The sequence below is a fragment of the Eurosta solidaginis genome, chromosome 5, assembly GCF_040869045.1.
Source record: "Eurosta solidaginis isolate ZX-2024a chromosome 5, ASM4086904v1, whole genome shotgun sequence".
NCBI classification, from domain to species: Eukaryota; Metazoa; Arthropoda; class Insecta; order Diptera; family Tephritidae; genus Eurosta; species Eurosta solidaginis.
Genome location: NC_090323.1, coordinates 246,370,345 through 246,393,413, shown reverse-complemented (window position 1 = coordinate 246,393,413; position 23,069 = coordinate 246,370,345). Strand labels below are relative to the sequence as shown.

At 36.7% G+C, this 23,069-nt stretch overlaps 1 protein-coding gene across 1 annotated transcript; it reads right to left on the bottom strand.

Moving 5' to 3' along the window:
* Positions 1 to 13,578: 13,578 nt before the first annotated feature.
* On the bottom strand, positions 13,579 to 14,594 carry LOC137253052 (heat shock protein 23-like). Its single transcript, XM_067789353.1, has one exon. The coding sequence runs from the start codon at positions 14,439 to 14,441 to the stop codon at positions 13,830 to 13,832; it is 612 nt and encodes a 203-aa protein (XP_067645454.1). The 5' UTR covers positions 14,442 to 14,594; the 3' UTR covers positions 13,579 to 13,829.
* Positions 14,595 to 23,069: the final 8,475 nt, after the last annotated feature.

Below are 23,069 nucleotides of genomic sequence, written 5' to 3'. Positions count from 1 at the left end.
TTTTTACACTAAAAAGATCTAACCCAACAAACACTGAAAACAAAAATCTCAACTGAGAAAAATATTGATTTTCAGTTTGATATTCAACATTATTCGACCTTTTCTCATACGTCGATCTTCAACTTGAGAATAATTTGAGACATAGGTACTTGAAAATTTTTTTCTCTCAAATTTTTGAGAAAACATTAATTCTCAGTTTGATATTTATCATTATTAATCATTTGAAACTAAATATTCTCTCAACTTTTTCTCAAACGTTGTTCTTCAACTTGAGAATGGTTTGAGATATACTTGCATTTCGTTCCATAGATATTATGGAATATTTCCGTTAATAATAATGTGAATAATTTTTGCGCTAATGTGTCTAAATTTTAAAGTACATAATAAGGGCTCATGAAACTCAAAAATAAAATAAAACATAGCACAACCTGATTATTTTACATCAATGCTATCGATAGTGTCGTCGATAGTGCCGTTGATAATTCGTCGATCTCTAATTTGCATACTTTAGCTGGCAATGTAAAGGTGCGTCCACACCAGTAACAAAACGTGTTACAAACAGTTATATAACCAATGTTATGCAACTTGTTAGAAATTCAACTGAAATATGTTGTATAACACGATGTTGTGTAAATTTTTTCTGTTTTTATAGCAGGTTACATGTTACCCAGAGGTTGTCGGTAAAGATCAAAGGAATTAGATAACTTGGTTATATAACAAGTTGCAAGTTGTCTTAAAACAATTGTTATATAACTTTGCTATTTCGTTACCGGTGTGGACGTACCTTAAAGAGGCGATTTTATTGAGTGAAGTAGGACATAAAGTGAAAAAATAAAGAAGTATTTATACACTTTAATATTATTAAGTGATATTGTACTACATTATTCATAAATCTAAACGAGTTAAAAGTGAAGTGAGGCAAATAATAAATTTGCTTACCGAAAGTGGCACAACAGTGGATTCCATTTCGTTCCGCTTTATTCTCGTTTGAGAAAAAGTTGAGAATCCAAAAATTCTCAATTTGAAAATAAAGAAAAATTCCATATTAAAACTGTGCCTTTTAGCTTGAGAATGCTATCAACGGTTTTTTGAAATGCATTTGAAAACTAACGTTTGAAATGTGAAAAATGGACTGATTCTTAAATATATCTCAAACTGAGATTTGACAAAAATGTTTATTGGGAATTTATCTTATAAGTACATATATATATATACTTCTCTGTACGTGTGTTTGTCACTGAACTCCTTCCAAACGACAAGGGGGTTTGAGGATGCTTTAGATTCACATTTTCAGCCGGGAAGTTGACCAAGGCTGACCTATTCCAAATAATTTTATTTATGCTGCGATTCGCTTGAAATTCCGTACTGGCGTACCTCTTTGACAAATATAATATTTGAGAAACTTTTCATTCCGGGAAGGGGACCATGGTTAGTTGGTGATTTAGTTACAACTTTTTTGACGATAGTTCTTAAGATGTTATGTCAAAAAGCTACAACTAACTTTACAACCTATTTTATTTTGACCTATTAGCCGCACCAATCTCTTTTAATGTGTTTTTTTACACGGTTGAAATTCATTTTATAGGTTTTGGACGCGCTCCAAAACTATTACGCATTTTTCTTAAAGTAAAATTTAAAGAGAACCGAAATTTTGAACTTAAACTCAGAAAGTTACAATTCAAACCCAGAAATTTGTAATTCAGTTTCAGAAACTCCAATTTAAGTTCAGAAATTTACATCCGAGTTAAGAAAATTGTTCAGGTATATTTTCTTTCATCCAATGGAAATAAATGTATGTAAGTTGATAAATGTTAATAATTTGATACATGGATATACGTACTACCTGTTAGGCAAATATGGGATAGAGAAAAAATCCTTCCTTCGCTTTTTAGGTAAAAGGCCACCAGCTTTATTTGTAGGGCACATATAGGAGGTCACGAACCATTAGTCTACATTGAGTGTGTAATTAGTGATGACACTGTCTACGGAGCATCCACACTTCCGCAGGTAACGTATAGCTACTATGTGCATAGATCTTCGGATTTGTGAGATAAGCGTGGTATTTCAAAAATATCCAACCTATCCATCATCATCATCACTAACTGGCGCTTATCTGCCTAAGCGATTTTGTCCGCTTCGTTACAATTCCCTGTTTCGCGATAACAGACACCGATCGGGAGCACCATGGATGAATAAGTCTTCCTCCACCTTGTGGAGGTCTCTTCCTTCCTCTGCTGCTAAACTGTCAATATCTTGGCCGATTGAAATTTTTTTCATGCACTTGCTGGTAAGAGTTATCCTCTGTTTGATTTCTTAGCTCGGGATGTACACACCTTGGCAAAAACTGGCGGTTCAGTATCTCCAGATTTTCGCAAGTCACATATAACTATTACACATAAGTATACATCGAAAGCTATGTCAAGATCTTTGGCTTGGTCAGATAAGGGCGAAGCCATATGTCAAGATAATTCAACCAGCATTACATTCCTCAAACTCTGTACAGCGAACCAGTTAGTACTTTAACGAATTTAGAGAATTCCGCTTATTCAAACCCTTCTGCTAACGTTCGAATCGCTAAACTGTTGAATAAAAAATAACTCCAATATTCTGTATTGCAAAATGGTCTTTATTAGACTACGTTGGGAGTAGTACAATTATACTTCACAATTAAACTTCACTTCGCAACTGATAGCGTGTTTAAATCAAACTGATTACTGACTACTCAGCTTGCTCTGCTTTTATACTCTCTGTTGCCTTGTCCGCATATTTCTAAAAATGTCTAGACATTTCTCCCTCTAGAATCTTGGTTACCAGCTATATGCGTGTGTATTTGTAGTTTATAGTGTCTCGCATAGCCATGTGCGTGTGTATATGTGAATACTACTTCGGCTGATGATTACTTACATGTGTTTATGAGTATCTCTCCGTTGCCTTGTATGTACGTTTGTAGATGATGGTTGATTTATTTACGTAGTATCGCTTAGTGATAATAATATTCGTCACAATATATTGAAATCATCTGGCCTAATATTTGACGGACTTATCCGTCAAAGTTATTTTTAAATGATCTAGGTCAGTTACAACCGAACTGGAAAAATGAATTGCAATAACTTTTGAAAAACAACGTGCTACTTATATCTTCTATATCTTCTGAACTGGATATGTAATTTTCTGAACTTGAATTAAAAATTTCTGAACTTTAATCGTAATTTTCTGAACTTGAATTTTAATTTACTGAATATTGGAAACTCTGATCTTGAAAATTTTTGAACTTAAACTGGAAAAGTTGTAGAATTCTTAAATGTGTCGCTGAATAAATTAATAATTAATAATAACTAGTATCGCCTGTGGTCGAAATTCGACCAACGTGTATTTTTTTCAACTCAGTCTATGCATCAAGTGTTGGAAGTATAGCAGACTGGTCTAACTTACTTAACTTTTTCTGTAAAATTTTGAATTTTATCTAAGACTTTGTACTTTTTGATTGTATTTTCTTAAATTTTCTACAAACTTTTCACATGTAATTATAACGTTTTGGTATGGAGCTCCTTAAACAAAAATATAAAAATTATGTAAAATTAAATGAAACTGACATAGAATTATGGTGAAATTACTTGAAATAAAGTGAAGTGTACAAACAGTTCCATATAAAAACGCAATAAGTGCACTTAGACTTTTTTCCGGGTTTTAATGTGATCATTGTGGAAATATGATAGATAGAGCACTTACATAATTTGTCCAAAGATGGCGCGCTTTTGTGCAATGAAGTAAATATCGATATTTGGAGAGATTGTTGGATTTACAAAAAACTTTTTCTATTAATTATAAAGAAATAGAGTAACATTTGTTAACAAAAATAGGCCTATGCACTGCGGCTGATCGATACGAATCGATTAATATCACTTTTATATGATTTTACGGATGCTAACTATGCGAAACCGCCTGTCAATTGTTTGTATGGAAATTTTGTTAGCGTATTAATATATAGATAGTGGGTAATATACTGCCTACACAATACGGCCGCCATGATGCCGGTTGCCGTTTTGCCCTAAAATCAAAAACGTTTTTGGGACACATTTTCGGTCAAATTTGCCATTAATTGTTATAAATAAATTAGTTAGTTTCAACAAAAGTTAACTGATTATTTGCGATTTCATGTTTTTTTGAAAACAACTAAAATAAAAACAAAGAATCTGTTAAATAAAGACTTAATGTATTTACGTGTAAGTGAAATTTGCCACAAAAAATGGGCTGGTCAAAAATTAATTCTATTTAAGATTTTTTGGTACGCTACAAATTATTTTGGAACAATTATTTAGGATTTTGGTAGAGGCTATTATAGGTAAGTTGCAACAATGGGAAACCATGTTTTAATATTTCACGCTTATGTAGGTTTGTGGCTTAGAGCACTTACATAATTTGTCCAAAGATGGCGCGCTTTTGTGCAAGAAAGTAAATATCCATATTTGGAGAGTTTGTTGGATTTACAAAAAACTGTTTCTTGTGTTTTAGAGCACTTACATAATTTGTCCAAAGATGGCGCGCTTTTGTGCAAGAAAGTAAATATCCAAATTTGGAGAGATTGTAAAAACTTTTTCTATTAATTATAGACAAATTGTGTAATATTTTTTAACAAAAATAGGCCTATGCACTGCGGCTGATCTATACGAATCGATTAATATCACTTTTATATGATTTTACGAATGCTAACTATGCGAAACCGCCTGTCAATTGTTTGTATGGAAATTTTGTTAGCGTTTATGAAGGGTAAAAGTGTAACGTTTTTTCGTTGCGAGTGGGCAACAATTTTCACAAAAGAACCAAGTACCCCGGAAAAGTGTTGCCTGCTTTTTAGAATAGAACAAAATATATTTACAACCCTTGCGCGGCGTACAGAAATCGTAACACTTTTTCCAGAAAAGAAAACGCTATTAGTTACGTTAATCGGAAGGTGAGTAACAATTTTAAATTTATGATAAAACTATAGAACTATTTTCATCATGATCTAACCTAAATTCTCCATCTCCGCGATTTTGTACCGTATGACCAAATGCAGATATTTAAACTTATGTAGACAAGCCACGATGGAGCATTCCCATTTGCAAGTGCTAATGCACTTGCCAGCAAAGAGCTTTCGTTATATACGTATCGTTTATGCAGTGTTTTGTTTTTTTTTTTTTTTGTATGAAAAATAACTAACACTAGAAGACCCGGCAGACGTTGTTCTGCCCTAAATTTGGCCTATCTGCATATACTTTAATAAGCTTTTTCCGTCTGGCTCTGCCCTCCCTCCTCTTCCTAATCCTTTTATTCACTCCTCCCACCGTCTTTTTCGTTTCATCTATCTCCATCTCCTCATTCTATCTCTTTCTCAATCTCCTTCTCTCTTTTCTCTTCTCTCAATTTCTTCTCATTCTTCTGCATCCCTTATTGCCTGTCCCAGAGGGTGGTATGTATTTTGTTCCAGTCCCAATCCCATTCCCACTCCGAGTCTCAGTCCCAGTCCTAGTCCTAATCCCAGTCCCAGTCCGTCTCTGGATAATATATTACTCTGTACTAAAGCACTCATCAATAGCTTTCATTTGATATCCATTTTGTATAAACACTGTCTAGGCATTCACTGGCCCACGTTTTGGCCTATATCTCGAGACCCTAGTCACCCAGGGGTATGAAAATTACCCTCTACTAAAGCACTCATCAACAGCTTCCATTTGTTATCCATATTCTATAAACACATTCTAGGGGTACTCGGGTCCACGATTCGGCCTATATCTCGAGACCCTGTGCGTCGATCGCAACCAAACCTATGTATTAACCACCGCGTGAGGTTTACGCAACTTGTGTGAAAGTTTGAACAAAATCGACCGACGCATCTCTTCAAACACCGGCGACCAACTAACACACATTTTAGTCTTTCTTTTTCTACTAGAGTTCGCCCAGTGGGTGAAATTCAACCACAGGAAAGGAAAGGAAGGAAAATCAATGGAAGGGAAATGAAAAAAGAAATATAATTTGTCATTTTAATATAATAATAGGAACATTCGATGGGTAATATAATGAATAAGTAAGCTCAAAATAGGGAAATTTTATATTGCTCTGGGAGGAAGGGTATGATTTAATCAATCTGCTTCTCGTAAACAAAAGGTAGGAAAAGGAAAGGTATGGAAAGGAAAAGAAAGGAAAGGAGAGGAAAGGAAGGAAAATCAATGGAAGGGAAATGAAAATAAAAGAAATGAAAGAAATGAAAAGTAGAGGAATGGAAAGGAAAGGAAAAGAAAGGAAAGGAAAGGAAAGGAAAGGAAAGGAAAGGAAAAGAAATAAAAAAAGAAAATTAAAAGAAAGGAAAGGAAAGGAAAATAAAGAAAAGGTAAGGAAAGGAAAGGAAAGGAATGGAAAGTAAAGAAAGTAAACGAAAGGAAAGGAAATGAAAGGAAAGGAAAGCAAAGGAAAGGAAAGGAATGGAAAGTAAAGAAATGAAAGGAAATGAAAGAAAAGGAAATGAAAGGAAAGGAAACAAAGAAAAGAAAACAAAGGAAAGGAAAATAAAAGAATATAATGGAAAAGAAAGGAAAGCAATGGAAAGAAAAGAAATAGACTTGATGCATGATCAGCTATGTATTTTTGTTTCATTTTTATTGTGTACAAAGCAACTCCTCGGCCATGCTCACGATTCAGCATAGTACACAAAAAGCAAGTACACACACACAGCGTGTCTATAGTATGAATAAGTACATGTGTAGTGGTCTGACTTTTATGTTAAATTATTTATATTAAAATGATTTTTCAATTTTTTTTATATATGGATAACAGTGCAGCTCAAAATTTCCTAACAATACATGTATAATTTGTATACCTTAGAATTATAGTTTAGCAGAAAACGGTTCCACATTTTTTCATCTTGTCTATTTATATATAAGATATATAGATTTTTATTTTTCACACTTCACTATAATATTAAAACGAAATGCAGATTTTCGTTGCTTTTGAAATTCAGCTTAAAAATTGCACATGGAACAACTAAAGACTCTCCTGAATTAAAAAAAATGTCTTAGTTCCTCTAAATGGCGGGCCCCCTCAGAAACCCAGGGCCCGGGGCTAATCCGCACCACCTGAAAATGTGAGTGCCGGTGCGTATACGTAACATTTTATTATTACGTCTAACCAAATAAAAAAATTTGCAATAAAATAATATTGCGACTACAAACTGAGATATAACCTATCCTATATTTCAAGTTAGATCGAACTACACACGGGGTGCAAAAGAAATTCAAAATCGGCTCAGTAGTTTAGGAGTCCATCGGGAACAAACATAGTGATACGTGATTTTTATATATTAAGATTTATTTTGTGGATAGAATCCGCATTTAAAATGCGACTAATTTACCGGTGCCTTGGAGTACATTTTGTTTAATTGGCTCTCAACCGTATACGCGATTTTAGCTATAAAAGACGCCAATTAAGAAAGAAGATATTCCTTCACCAGCCTCTCCCAGTGGCGGTTGTTGTTGTAGCGATAAGGACACTCGCCGAAGGTTTTGGGGAGTGTTATCGATGTTGATGACACTTTGCCGAATAATAGAATGGGTACGTTCCGGTCACAAGCATCATTAAGGTACTAGCCCGACCATCTCGGGAAAGATTTGGTATGACCACATAAAACTTTCTAGGCGATACCACCCTCCCACCCCATAGATCCATGAGGAACTTGGGGTCACAGCGCCTCGGCTAAAGAAACAGGATTCGCCACGGGTAGGTGAGGTTGACCATTAGGTTGGTGAAGTTATAAATTGCGCTGGAAACCCCTTGAATCAATTTGGGAATTTAGGCGCCTTTTATGACAGGTATACCTGCCGCGGGTATATTGTAAGTCTCCTAACCCTTCTTATGCTATCTTATCCGGCGGGTCTTTCTTTATTCGCATGCCATGACTTAGCCAGCGAAGCCTTCGGGTTTTTATTTCTTACACTATGTTCATATCCGTATAGAGCTCATACAGTTCATTATTATACCTACTTTTAAACACAGAAAAAGTACTTCCTCTTGTCTTCTTTCACCGTCGGATCCACATTTTCGTTATAATTATAATTATTTTATTATCCATCACCAGGTTAAAGAAAACGCACTATAGCGAGTGGCCTTTTATGAAGACTTTTTTTGTATCAAAGGGCTAGGCTTTTCCCAATCCTTATGACGCTGGTGGTGTTGCTCAACGTCATTTGGCAAATTGAGGGAACCAAAATTCAAAGTGATGGTGCCTCTCGTTTCTCTTGATGTGAATATTCTCAAGGACTTGGTGTATCATGAAGATCTGATCGATAGCAATCCATCATCCATCCTTTTGCGCCATATATTAGGACAAATGTGATTCAAGAAATTGCTAAGCGCAACGCATATCTTCTACAACCCAATTGTCAACCTCACTACGCGAATGCAAATCCGAACAGAACCCCAAATACGTACTTTAATGCTGCTCAACATATATGTATCTGGACGGCAAGCCAACAGACGCGTGCCTTCTATTACCATCACCGCCAACTAGGTTGAAAGGCACCCCCAGCGGGTTAGGGGCTTAGAATATACCCGCGGTAGGTATGACCGTCGTAAGAGGCGACTAAAATACCAGATTCAAAGGGTTGTGTAGCGCAACCTCTTCAGGTTGCCAGCGCAATATATAGCTTCTCCAAACCCAATTGTCAACCTCACCTTCGAGCGGCGAATCGCGTTTCACTAACAGACGAGGCTCTGGCGACCCCAAGCTCCTCCTGGAACTTGGGGTTGGGGAGGGAGGGATGGCCTGAAGGTTTAATGTGGCCATATAAATCGTTCCCGAGGTGGTCGGGCTACTCCCTGGCCACTTGAAGCTATCCTACTCCCTTATACACCGATCACCAGCATGGCTTACGAAAATTGAATAGCACCACCACAACGCTAAACGACATCAATACACAAACAAATTACAGACTGAACGTAGAACCCTACCACCGAACAGTACTCGTACCTCACCTACCTTACGCTACCGACTTTCCGACATCCAAAAATACTGCGTTTAACGATCGATAAAGACCTGAATTTTTACGAGTAAATAGTCGCAATTATATCTAAATTTAAGAGACGTCCTCAACACCGCACTTAGAACTGACACGGAATGTCTTGTTTTGTCGTCGGAACATCACTCACAGTGAGGCTAGAATACTCCCCATAAAGGAGAGACACTAAATGCTGAACAAACAGTTTATGTTGAATACTAGGAAACCTGGGCATCCTAATGACATCTGATTGAAGGCGCCGTGGCTCTCAGGAGCATAAGGAGTCATCTCCGCAAGAACTATGAAGAAATCCGGCACAAAAGAATTCGGCCATTTGAACCAAAATATGATAAAAAGGGCCTCAGATTTTGCAAAGTTTTATGCCGATAAATAGCCGGCGAATCTCGACCTCAATGTCAGATACCCGAAACCCGCAGTTGAAGAGAACAGCCTTCCCAGAGAGACATGAGTCACTCTGTCTCAACTCCAATCTGGACACTGTAAAACTCTTATTTATTCAGCCCGACATATATAATGTACATATGTCCTGCACGTAATGTGTCAGCACATGACACCAACCATCTGTTCAATTGTGATGTGGAGTTAACGCTTCTAACACCCATGTCTCTTTAGGGTTGGATCCCGCAACTCCAAATTTCCTTGCACATCCTTTAGAGGATATTGATAACAATTTGTGAGTGATCGCACATATTGGATGGTGAGAATCAGTGCTACAACAAAAAACATGTACTTCGCCCTGCCCCATCAATCCGCCGACTCTTTAAACCAAGTCCTAGCACAGCTGCTTCTTCAACAGAATGTTGTTGAAGAGTTTTTTAGAAAGTACAAGGCCATGTGCATTATTGCGATCCAAAAAACGAAGCTAACAGCAAGATCGGATCTCCAATCCTCCATTGTCCATAGAAGAGAGAGAACGTAGGTGATCGCGCATTCATTACCTGTTGTTCTTGTTGTTGTCGTAGCAGTGCTTCACCCCATCCAATGGGTGCGATCACACACAAATTTTAATCAATAACCTCTAACGGGAGTCCGAGGAAACTTGCTGTTTCAACAGGGGTGGACCATAATGTGAGGGGTGTTAGAGGCGTTGGTTCCACATTACAATTAAAGAGATGGTTGGTGTCATTGCAAGCAGGACACACATTTTTTATGTCGGGGTTGATTCTGGATAGGTAAGAGTTTAACCTGTTACAGTATCCAGATCGAAGTTGAACTCGAGTGAAGCACATCTCCCTGGGGAGGTTGCTTTCGCAAACTGCGAGTTTAGGGTATTTGTCTTAGAGAAAAGGGTTTATCGGACAATTGTTGGCATAGTAATCCGACCACTTTTTTGTGTATGTCACTGAGGTCTTTTTTATGCTCCTTTTCATCATACCGCTGATTTCCCGAGTGGTATATTTCTTCACAGTGCTTATGGTAATGACTTCTTAAATTCTTGTGAGACGGAGCCTCTTTAATCAGATGTCTGTTCCTGGGTATTCAACAGAAACTGTTTGCATTTAATTTCTCTCCTTTATGGGGAGTAGTCTCACCTCACTGTGTAGATGATTTTATGGAGACATAAGAAGAGCTCGGTGTTTTGTGTGTTTCTTTGTAAGTGGCTATGAGTACTTCTTTGTCTTTGTCCCAAGTGTTTCCGACAAGAGACTTGAGAATTTTATTACGGCTTTGAACTTTTGGTACAATTGTGGCTGCATGTTTGTCGAAATGTAGTTCCTGATTGCACATCATACCCAGTATTTTTCGGTTAAGTACAGTCGGTAGCATAATGCCGTCGACGTGAATGTCCAATATGGATGACATTTGATTTGTTCACGTTGTAAATAAGGTCGCCGAGGGTTTGGTCGTGGACAGTACCAGATTTCGTGAGGTGAAAAAACGTCGGTTAAGGTCTTTGCCAGCACGCACCGGATGAACCCCGTTATCAATATCTACACTCACTCCCATAGAGGTTGAAGAAGCCATCCACAAGACCAAGCCCTCCAAATCAATGGGCCCAGACGGAATAACCATGCCAGTGCTGTAACACCTTGGCGCTGAGGTAATAAACTGCCTAACGCACGTTTTCAACCTGTCGCTGAAGTCCTTTGAAATTAACGAACATCCATCCCTCTGTTGTTGTTGTTGCTGTTGTAGCAGTGCTTCGCCCCACCCAATAGGTGCGACCGATCACAAATTCAAGGGGCTGTGTAGCGCAACCCTTCAGGTTGCCAGCGCAATATACAGCTTCTCCAAACCCAATTGTCAACCTCACCTATTCGCGGCGAACCCTGTTTCACTAACAGACGAGGCTCTGGCGACCCCAAGCTCCTCATGGAATTTGGGGGTGGGGAGGGAGGGATGGCCTGAAGGTTTAATGTGGCCACATAAATCGTTCCGAGATGGTCGGGCTAGCACTTTAACGGTGCTGTGTTACCGGAGCGTACCGGATCTGTATGCGGCAAAGGACCGTCACATCGATAACACTCCCCAAAGACTTCGGGGAGCAACCTTATCGCTACAACAACAACAACAACAACAACAACAACATCACAAAGTGTCATCAATATCCTCTAACGGCAGTCCGAGGAAACTTGCTGTTTCAACAGGGGTGGACCATAATGTGAGGGGTGTTAGAGGCGTTGGTTCCACATTACAATTAAAGAGATGGTTGGTGTCATGTGGGGACACATTGCAAGCAGGGCATACATTTTGTATGTCGGGGTTGATTCTGGATAGGTAAGAGTTTAACCTATTACAATATCCAGATCGAAGTTGAGCTAGAGTGACTCGCGTTTCCCTGGGGAGTGTGCGTTCTTCTTCTACCTCAAGTTTTGGGTACTGTTCTTTGAGTACTGGATTCACCGGGCAATTCCTGGCATAAAGGTCCGACGCCTGTTTGTGGAGTTCACTGGGGATCTGCTTTTGTTTTTTTTGCTTCATACGCTGAGTTCTCAGGTGCCGTATTTCCTCATAATGCTTACAGAGATGACTCCTTAAGCCCTAGGTGGTGTTGGCTCATCAATCAGATGTCTGTTGGGATGCCCAGATTTCTCGGTATTCAACAGGAACTGTTTGGTTAGCATCTCATTTCTCTCCCTGATGGGGAGTATTCTCGCCTCATTATGTAAAAGGGTGTTCTGGGGACATAAGAAGACAGCCCGTGGCGGTTCTGAGAGCAGTATTTTGGCAGGCCTGTAGCTTCTTCCAGTGTGTAGTTTTTAGGCTTGGCGACCATAAAGGGGACGCGTAGCATGCAATTGGCTGGGCAATTGCTTTGTAAGTGGTAATGAGCGTTTCTTTGTCTTTTCCCCAAGTACTGGCAGCAAGAGATTTGAGGATTTTGTTACGGCTCTGGATTTTCGGTACAATTACGGCTGCATGCTCACTAAAATATAGATCCTGATCAAACGTCACACCCAAGATTTTGGGGTGTGGGACAGTTGGCAGCGTAGTGCCATCGACATGGATGTTCAAAATGGTCGACATTTGGGACGTCCATTTTGTAAATAAGGTCGCGGAGGATTTAGTCGGTGATAATGCCAGGTTTCGAGAGGCGAAACAACTGGAGAGATTATGGAGGTAGCCGTTTATTCTGTTACAAAGCTCATCGATCTGTGGGCCTGGGCCAGTGGCCATTATTATGCAGTCATCGGCGTAAGAAGCGATAGTAACTCCTTCTGGTGGCAAAGGTAGGTTTGATATGTAGAATTTAAACAAACAAGGACAACACCCTGTGGCACCCCTAGTTTAATTCTTCTTGGCTTTGATGTTTCGTTTCTAAATTGCACCGATGCCTGCCGACCACCCAGATAATTTGCGGTCAACCTTTTAAGACTTGGGCGAAGGGTAGACCCTTCCAGGTCTTGCAGTAACGTGCCATGGTTGACCGTATCAAAATCTTTTGATTTTGTTCTATGGTGGTGGTTTTGAATTAAACCGCAATTTATCTGGGTGCTAATGGCATTTAGCGCGGCGGTGGTGCTATAGTTTCCTGACAGGCTAGCTGCAAATTTGCTTTGAAGTAGGGGAGCAAAATGGCTTCAAGCGTCTTGGCTGCTGGCGATAGGAGAGATATCGGGCGATATGACTTTCCTATGTTAGCTGCTTTCCCCGGCTTTAGTAGCGGGACCACCTTGGCCATTTTCCATTTTTCGGGAATGGTTGACGACATGCGCTAAATATTTGAAACCCTCTTTCCCTAGGCTTTTAAGCATCGGCATGGCTATGCCGTCTGGGCCCACTGACGCGCTGAATTTATGTTTTATGTGCATTGTGTTGGCCCTCCGTCTATCTTTGTCGACGTAGAATGCATTATGTATTGTCGGCAGAAAACGCTCGCGCATTTTTTCGCATCCACAAGCAATCTGATTTTCCTTGTTCCCCTTAAGAGTTCTTTGACGACGATTTATGAGTGGACGCACTCATTGCCCAATGAATGGGGCGAAGCACTGTTAATGCAACAGCAACATCATCCGACAAACGATAACACACCCCAAAACCTTAGCTACATCACCACAAATAAGTTTTCCCCGAATAAAGAAATCAAAAATTATATAAATAAATTTGAAGCAGTTTATTTTTACGAAAAAAATAATTCAATTTTAAGTTTTTTAGAAACGTGTAAGAATTATAAATTAACAAAAAATCCTAAATTTAAAAATGAAACTTAGCAATTACAATTCACTGACAAAGCTAAAATCTAAGTGCTATATGTATGATCCATTCGTATGGAATGACTTATATTTAGATACGTATTTTTTTCTGACATAACTGGTATATTTATGAAGTACATGTACAAAACTATTTCTTTTCAGCTGTGGCATCTCCATTGGCTCCATTGGAATCTCCAACCTTCTCTTCTTCATTTTGCTTTACATTCAAGTGAGCCGGACCGGTTTGTTGAATTTGCACAACACGTTCATTTGTCTTTTCCTCCTGTGGCTTTGGTGCACTTACGGTCAGCACACCATCCGACGACAATGTCGAAATGACTTTACCAGCATCATAGCCTTTGGGTAGCGCATACCGGCGAACGAAATGTCTTGAAATATAGCCATGCTCATCCGCACGCTCCTCGTGCTTACCTTCTATCACAATGCTATTATCCACTACTTTAACTGTCAGTTCGCTCGGCTTAAATTGTGCCACATCCATACAAACTTGCAAACCATCTTTACCAACTGCAGACAATCTACCCTCGCCCTGTTGACCTCGACGACGTATTTGTCTGTCACCTGAACGATTCAATAAACTTAAAGGGAGGGTATAACCAAGAACGTTGTTTCCAGCCGGTTCATGACGCCGACGATGAATGTGCTGTGGATACAATCCTAAACCGAAATCGTTTCCGTAATACAAGGGTTCACGCTCCAACTCGTCGATTAAGTTCAAGAGAATTGGTAAACTCGACATTTTTCAATGAACTTGCTTTATTTATTTAAATTTAAACTGTTTAATTATACAGCAAAATTGTTTTTATTTGTAATTCAATTACTTTTCAAAAATTAACTGCGAACAACCGCAACACTTTCTTATATCTCAAATCAACTGTGAAAAACTGATGAATTTTCGGCGTTGCTTTGCTTTTTATATGCTCAAATATGTATGTATACTGAAATTGCTAGTAATTTCTAGAACATGCAAAGAAATTAAAAAAATTAAGAGAGAAGTTCTCTCTCTGTCTAGAGATTGGTTCACTTCATAATAAGAATACGTTGATTCAATCCGCTGAATAAAGAGTTGTTAAGTGAGAATAATGAGCTGTTTTAGATTCCGAAAACCAATGACTCATTACCACGGTTGCCCACCATGTTTTTATTTGGGACCAAAATTCATCGAAAAAAAAAACCAGACCTCAAAAAAAAGGACTATATTTTAGTTTTATTTTATTGGTATATACAAACGATTCGGCAAATACATAGAGTGTCGTATTCGTTGTAAAAAGCAAAAATGTTAGGATGTTTCCGTGGTTTCCTATATAACATTTCAATAAAGAACACAGTGGCTTTAATTCAAACTGCACAAACAAAAATAAAGTGTACCTTCTGGTATAACATTTTCACATTTCTAGGATATCTATGTCTTTCTACAACCAAACGTTGAGAACCTAGTTTTGCGTGATTGCAATGAAATAAAATATATAGCGCAGTTAGGTTTTAGTAAGGAACGGCTAAAAAATTTACGTTGTGGCACACTCAGTAAATCGTAAATGAAACTAAGCTATTGTGTTAATACTATTTTTAAAGATGCTTAATTTTTCCCTAACAGTTTAAACTTCATACCAGAGCCTAGATGCAGTAAGTGTGCGTTTTGAACTCAGACTAAAAATCAAGCGTCTCAAAATTTTCAACTGTGTAATAACTGAACCGGTTGATTAAAGGTACGTAATTAGGTACGAGAAACAAATTAACAGTGTTGTGATTGAAGTTTGTGGGGTTTTGCAAGCACCTACGGGAATAATTCTACAAAACACTTCTTCAGAAATCAAACCTCTTTTGCATTTGCTTCAAAAGCTGGATATAAAAATAAATTTTTTAATCGCAATTCCTTCCACATTTATGAAGCTATCACTTTCAAAAATATTTTCTGCCTTAATTCCAGTTAAAATATTTCTTAGCACAAGTACTAAATTTTCAAGTATCTTAAGCGGCTTTACACCGTAATAGTCGTGAAATTCTTTGAACTCACTGAGCTGCTTTGAACAGGGTGAGAAAGACTTAAATATCAACGCACATTGGGGACGAACTTTTCAAAACCACCTGCATATCACAAATATTAACCGATTTTAATCATTTTTGTACAGAAATTTTTGTAATTGAATTCTGAAGAGACTCACATCGCCCGATTTATAAAATTCAAAAAAAAAAAAGTAATAATATTTTTTGAGGAGTTATACTCATTTGTTTAAATAATTTAATTTTACGAATTTTGAAGGCAATTTAAATTCAACAAATCCTACACCTTCTTAGACTTTGATATTTTGTACTTATATTATTATTCATTTTCGTATGGATGTTAACTGATTGATTTGTTAAAATTGCATAATTATTTATTTCATAATTTGTTTATAAGTAATTGTATTTTAATAAACAAAACTATAATTTCAGACCTTTTTTTCTGTAAAGCCCAAATTTGCCGCTTATTTAGAAAAAAAAACAATTTTGCAAAATGTTCTTTAAAAATTTTTTTAAACAAATTAATTTTGCAAAACGAATGTCAGATTTCAGATTAGCAATACCTACTATCTCTTAAAGTGTATATCATTCTCTTAAGTATTGAGCAAAAATTGTATGTCACGAAAGTGATACATAAATACGTATTATAATATAAAGTTCTGCAAAGAATTGTTTAATAACAACAAATTGTTTAATAAACAAATAAATTTGAAGAATCAGGCGATGTGAGCCTCTTCAGAATTCAGTTACGAAAATTTCTGTATAAACATTGTTACAATCGGTTGATTTTTCGAACCTGTAAGTAGTTTTGAATGAACTTAGTGCTTAATCCCCAATGTGCAACGTTCCAAACTAAGATTAACGATTTCAAAGTTTTTGCATAGAATTTTTTTGTAAGATATTTGAAAGGTAATACTGTTTGTTTGGAACAAATTTGTTTCATTCTTTTACTTAGTTTTCAGTTCATTGTCATATTTCGTAGAGACACACTTGCATTTGAGATAAATTTCTTTATGCTCGACTAATCACAAAAATATATCACGAAAAGTGTTTGATAACCGATTGAAATATCTAACCACTAAAACAACTGTTTTTTCTGATAAGACCGTTGTTTCATCAAAAATTAATGACAATGTGTTTGCCCGAACATTCAACACTTCTCTTTTTAATGCCTCGGCTAAATTATCTCCCAGGTGAAATGTCATTGTTCTGCTACATTTTATTGACAGAGCAATTTAAGACCGTTGTTTCATCAAAAATTAATGACAATGTGTTTGCCCGAACATTCAACAATTCTCTTTTTAATGCCTCGGCTAAATTATCTCCCAGGTGAAATGTCATTGTTCTGCTACATTTTATTGACAGAGCAATTTTCGTGGCAAGAATTCCATTGAAGTAAATTGAAAATTATATATGGGTTAATAAATGTGTTGCAAATTTTATTAGCAGTATTTTGAATTTTTGTTTCTGTGAAAAAAAAATAACAAATGGGGTTGGAAGGGCCAATTTTTGGTCCAAATGGACCGAAGTGGCAACCGTACTCATTGCCAATGATATTTCGGCGTTGCTTTGCTTTTGTATACTGAAATTGCAGGGTTCAATTATACAGGTTGGTTCATCTCATCAGCTGATTTTATTTAGTCATTGCATGGTCGAAGGGATTGTCAAAAGGAAATGCAAACTCAAAATGAAACCAACACATTGGAAACATTTTATTTACACATGCAAAAACTGCTAAATTTTATGTTTCCATTCCATACCATTCACACCAATACACAGATTTTGAAAATTTGAACAGACATATTTTGTTGCTTTACAGATGAGCCAACCATGTATAGTTGAACCATGCTGAAACAAAGAGGATAAATACAACAAGAGCCGTCACTCGTTATTTTGTGGCATCTCGCTGGAAATTGAAAAATTGATGCCGAATCTTTTCTGAGAGGGACATTTTTAATTGTCTCGCATTTATCCATGCCGTGTAGGCCCCTTGTGCAACTGTGATTTTTGGAAAGAGAATTAAATTAATTAATTAAATACAGTCGAAAAATAAACACAAATACCCCACGAAAATGTATAGAAGACATTTATAAACATCTCGCCCAAAAAAAAAATAGCGACTACCTCTCAGTATACATCGAGTAAATGACAAAAAAATAACAAATGACGGCTCTTATTGTGTTTATCCTCTTTGGATGAAATTGCTAGTTTTTTCTGGAAAATGGTTGAAATAAAAATAAATAAAAGAGAAGTTCTCGAAACTCTCTCTATAAAGATTGGATAATAAGAGTACGTTGACAAAGATGGCACGTTGATTCAATGCGCTGTATAAAGAGAGTTGTGAAGTGAGAATAACGAGCTGTTATTGATTTCGAAAACCAATGACCATAGCGCCATGCCAATGACTTATTGCCAATGAGTAACTGTTGGAAACAGTGAACTCATTACCCGCAGCAGGGATGCCAGCTTAAATTTTTTTCAACTACACTAGGCTGTGAGAAATTTGCCAAATTTTCGCAAATAATACCCACAATGGGTCATATGTATAAAACAAGTAATAAGTTTATTTATGAAAATAATATGCCTCTATTATTTGGAATCCAATTTATTCTGTTCATTCAGTAAGACTGGAAAGATTACACAAGAGATTCGTTCGAACTGCTCTTCAACCCCTTAATTTTTCTGATCCTACACCTTCGTATAGTGCTCGTTGGCCCTCATAAGCATGAAGTCAGACGGTCTAGCCAATCCCTCATGTTAATTATGATTTAGTTTGTGATTTGATTTACTGGCCAGAACTTCTGTGGAAAATTACCTTCAATGTTCCGTGCAGAACGCTTCGTACCTAATATCCATTTCACATCAAAGTAGTAAGAGCTAACTATTTTAATTATGACGTACCGTATCTATATCCAGCAAAGGACCATATCAACATCGGGAAGTAGTTTTCACCCTGAAGACGATTACCGTGTGTAATCGAAATATATTGGTAAAATATAAAAAAACCCTTATGTTTTATTTCAATTCGGACCTCAAGCCAGCTAGCAAAAACTGATTTTTTTTTTACTTTACAAAACTTTTTAAGCCAAAGTTGAAGTTTTTTATTTGAAAATATCTCCTTTGTTTCTTCAAGGGTTTAAGAACAACCCAAAAAACACACCCATGCTTAGTATGTGGATGCGGCACTCATCTCGGAAGCACTTTTATAAAGAAAATTAATAATAAATATACTGCATAGAAAAAGTAGCCTTTCAACATATACATACATATGTAATACTTCTATATTGCTACTATAGGTTGGGTACAAAGCAGATATGTATGTACGGAGTTCAAAAATAAAAATTTGAAGGCAACTGTAAGGCACGGTGGTGGAAGTGTGATGGTTTTGGGCCTACTTGCCTGCCTCTGGAGTTGAAAACATAACTTTCTTTGATGGCACAATGGACAAAAATTTGTATTTAACCTTAACAAAAGGCAATTGTTACAAAGTGCGCCTAATTTAGGAATACATAAGTAATCAATTTCGCAATTACCAAGACAAAGACCCTTAACACAAATCCTGGATTATCAGGCAGGGTTAATATGGAACTGTCCGTACCTCATGAATCCACTTCCACAATCTCTCGCCTTAATTGTCATTAATAATTTGTGGTGTTGTTGTTGTAGCCATAATTTGTGGTAAATTTTGGACTTGGCTACACGGCAAAGGCAGGTTAGTAAGATTGGTGAGATTTAAAAACTACTCTTGTAGAAGAATGGCATATGATACCACGCGAAGCCGCTCAAAAATTAATTGCAACTATGGAAAATCGCCTTGAAGATGTCACTTAACAAAAAGGAGGTCATACGAGGTACTAAACTAAATACAAATAAATTTTTTGTCTAAGGCAGAGGACAGTGCACGAATTAAGCTGTGGTCTTAATTTTTGAGATAATTTCAGTTTTAATTAAATAATTAGCACAAACGTGTAAACACATGAAAATTAAGTAGGTATTTGTTTGCTATGTAGCGCCAAGACTTCCAAACTCTTGTACGCATACAAAAAGGTTGCCGAAGCACATACTGAAATGCATCACTCGATTAACTCAGTGCATCGCCGTGCAGATGTTGCCTTCGCGCTTTACTAACATGCGTAAAATGCCTACATACTACACTAGCACAACACTTTGTTCGCATGATCTGGAAGTCTCCCATCCATAGTACTCTAAAGGCGGTGACACGATGACATTTTTCATATAGATGCGTTTAACACAAGCTTATGCATTCCAATAGCATCGCCACAATCCACCAAGATGTTGCGTTTGTAAATATGAAGGAACTTCAGACTTGGCAATTGAAGTTTATTACGCCTTGCCCATTCACATACCCTTAGCCAAAGCAAATGTCAAATTCTTCTTCTTATGATTTGCTTGGAACAAAATTGGGGATTTGGCTACTTTTCAATATCAGATGGCGCTAGTGTCGCTCATTCTACCATTCTCCATAAAAATACATGCTATCTACTGATAATGCATAAGCATGTGTTAAACTCATCTATGTATATGAAAAACTGCTTATGTGTCGGGGCTGTAAGGTAGGACATGGATGTAACTATTCTAGATTGCATAGTCCAGAAGACAATTATAAACATGTAAAATAGATTTAAGCTAGGCTTAGGAAAGCCGTAATAAATAAATAAATAAATAAATAAATAAAATATATATGTAAAAGCATATTTTTATTAAAACTTTGCATTTGAATTTTTTTGACACCGTCACTAGTTTCCAATACATATGTATATATATATACATAACTCAAAAGCTTTTTTCTGTAACTGTATATATATATGTTTGTATATACGTACATACATATATGCATGTGTACGAGTATGTTTCAATATTGGGAAGTCAGTGAAGAAACAGCATTGTATTTTATAAATCTAGAATTTTCGAGATCAAGAGAGAAAACAAATATGACTTGATACGAATCATTTGTTTACGGTCTCATTTTTTTCGCTAACACGAGGGATTTATCTAAACTTTTTGCTGGGGGTAATCAGAGATACATAAATCCCTCGCGTCAGCTGAAGCAGGTGCCAGAACAAAAAATGTGCCAACTAAAACGAAAAACGGGCCAAAAATTTCGGTAAACTTTAGTTTGACCTACAACTGCAGAAATGCGTTCAAAAATTATGAGAAAAACAGATAAAAATAGGTTTTTAGTGTAAATATATTTTGTTCAAAGGCAGAGGGTAAATATTATTTCCCAATCAAATGTTATCACTAAAAAAAAGTTTGTAAATATGAAGTCCCGATGCCACCAGTCGATTCTGATCACAGAACCTGGAACGTGAGACATGTAATATAAGCCCTATCCACCACATGACGTTAACTATTATATCCTAGGTTATTTTCTCAAATTTCAAAAGAAGCTTTGATTTTCACTGTGAGTTAAATGCGTTACATTATTTGACTTATTAATTTATGTAATTAAATAGCAAATTTTTCTTTATTTGTTTATACATATTTAACTTTAACTAGTCTTATTATTGTAAAATAAGTTTAAAGAAATAAATATTTGCCGACAACCATTTTATTAAATGATTGAAACTATAAAATCTATTAATTTCTGTTTGGAGTGGCATCATTAGCAAATGCTATAAAAAATGTGCATTTTGACAGAACTCTCTCGAAACAAAGAGTGGCAAATCCATTCATCTATGAAAGAAAGTATGAGATTACACTCGAACACTCGATGCTAAAATTTTGCTAACTGAATATAGTACCTACGCTCAATTCATTATCGAAGATGTGGTTTCGCCACATGGTTCAATTATATGGTTGGCTCATCTGTAAAGCAACAACATACGTCTGTTGAAATTATCAAAATCTGTGAATTGGGGTTGGTGCGAATTAAATGGAATGGAAACATAAAACTTAGCAGTTTTTGTATGTGTAAGAAAATGTTGCTAATGTGTTGGTTTCAGGCATGCTTAACGAACGAAACGATATCATTTCGTTACGATAATCAACGTTAATAAACGAAACGAAGTCACTTCGTTTCGTTTATTAACGTTAAGATCGTCAAATTAACGTTAATTTTGCGTTCTTAACGTTAATAAACGAAACGAAATGACTTCGTTTCGTTTATTAACGTTGATTATCGTAACGAAATGATATCGTTTCGTTCGTTAAGCATGCCTGGTTGGTTTCATTTTGAGTTTGCCATCTTTTGACAATTCCTTCGACCATGCAATGAAATAAAAAAAATCAGCTGATGAGATGAGCCAACCATATAATTGAACCATGGTTTCGTCATGAATGCGCCTGCGTGAGAGCGTCTGAGAGTCAAGAACACGGTTGCCAGTTTTGCCCCATTTTTACCAAAAATGGTCCCTTCCAACCCCATTTGGTCCACTGGTCCAGTTTCTTCAATTTTGGTCCCTTTTAGCCAGTTGCCACGATTTTGGTACTTTTCCTTCTTTTTACTCAGGTAAAAATTCACAATATTGCCCAAAAAATTTGCGGTACATTCGTTAACCCACACATATAATTTTGAATTTACTTGAATGGATTTCTCACCACAAAAAATTGCTCAGTCAATAAAAATGTACGAGAACAGTGACATTTCACCTAGGAAATAATTTAGGCGAGGCATTAAAAAGAAAAGTGTTGGCAAACACACTGTCGTTAATTGTTGATAAACAGCCGACTTATGAAAAGAACTCTTGCTTAATATTTATAATAATCAGCCCTATTCTGCATTTCGACTTGGATTGGAATTTTTTCGATTTGGCAATTTTGGTATTCTGTGTTCCAATCTCTTTCGATCCAACTTCGAATCGTTCGATTTTTTGTATTCTGCATTTCGATCGTAGTTCCGTTTTTCTAAGTTGCAAATTATAACAGAATTTTAACAAAAATGTAAGTAAAACTTGTTAAGAAACGTAGAAGGCTTGATGATGATTGTTTTTTATATGTTTCCAGGTCAAAAACAACATGTCGATGTCGAAGTCCTTGGACGTATTTGCCCCGCAAAAGTATCTAAGACATACTTGAAAGCATCCTTGTTAAGTCGAGAGTTTTTTTTTGAACCTAAATAAGAGAATAAGTCTTTAAACTATACCACTTTTAAGTTCAATTTCTTACAATTCGTCACTCATCTCAAATGGATTACACAAATGTCGCAATATTTGCCTTTCCATTCTCGTCTGGCCATTTTCGTATGCGTTGCTTTCCAACTCCACAAATATGCCGCGGCTATTGATTCCATTATAATAGACAGTTATAATTTGTGTCTGTTCGTTGGGTCCAGTTATATGCCAAAGCAAGCTGCCGGCGTAGAGGAAGGTGAAGCGAAAACGTAAACAATCCTTGCGGAAGGAAT

Coding starts and splice junctions, on each gene's coding strand:
- LOC137253052 (XM_067789353.1), bottom strand. CDS start 14,441: ATGTCGAGTTTACCAATTCTCTTGAACTTAATCGACGAGTTGGAGCGT.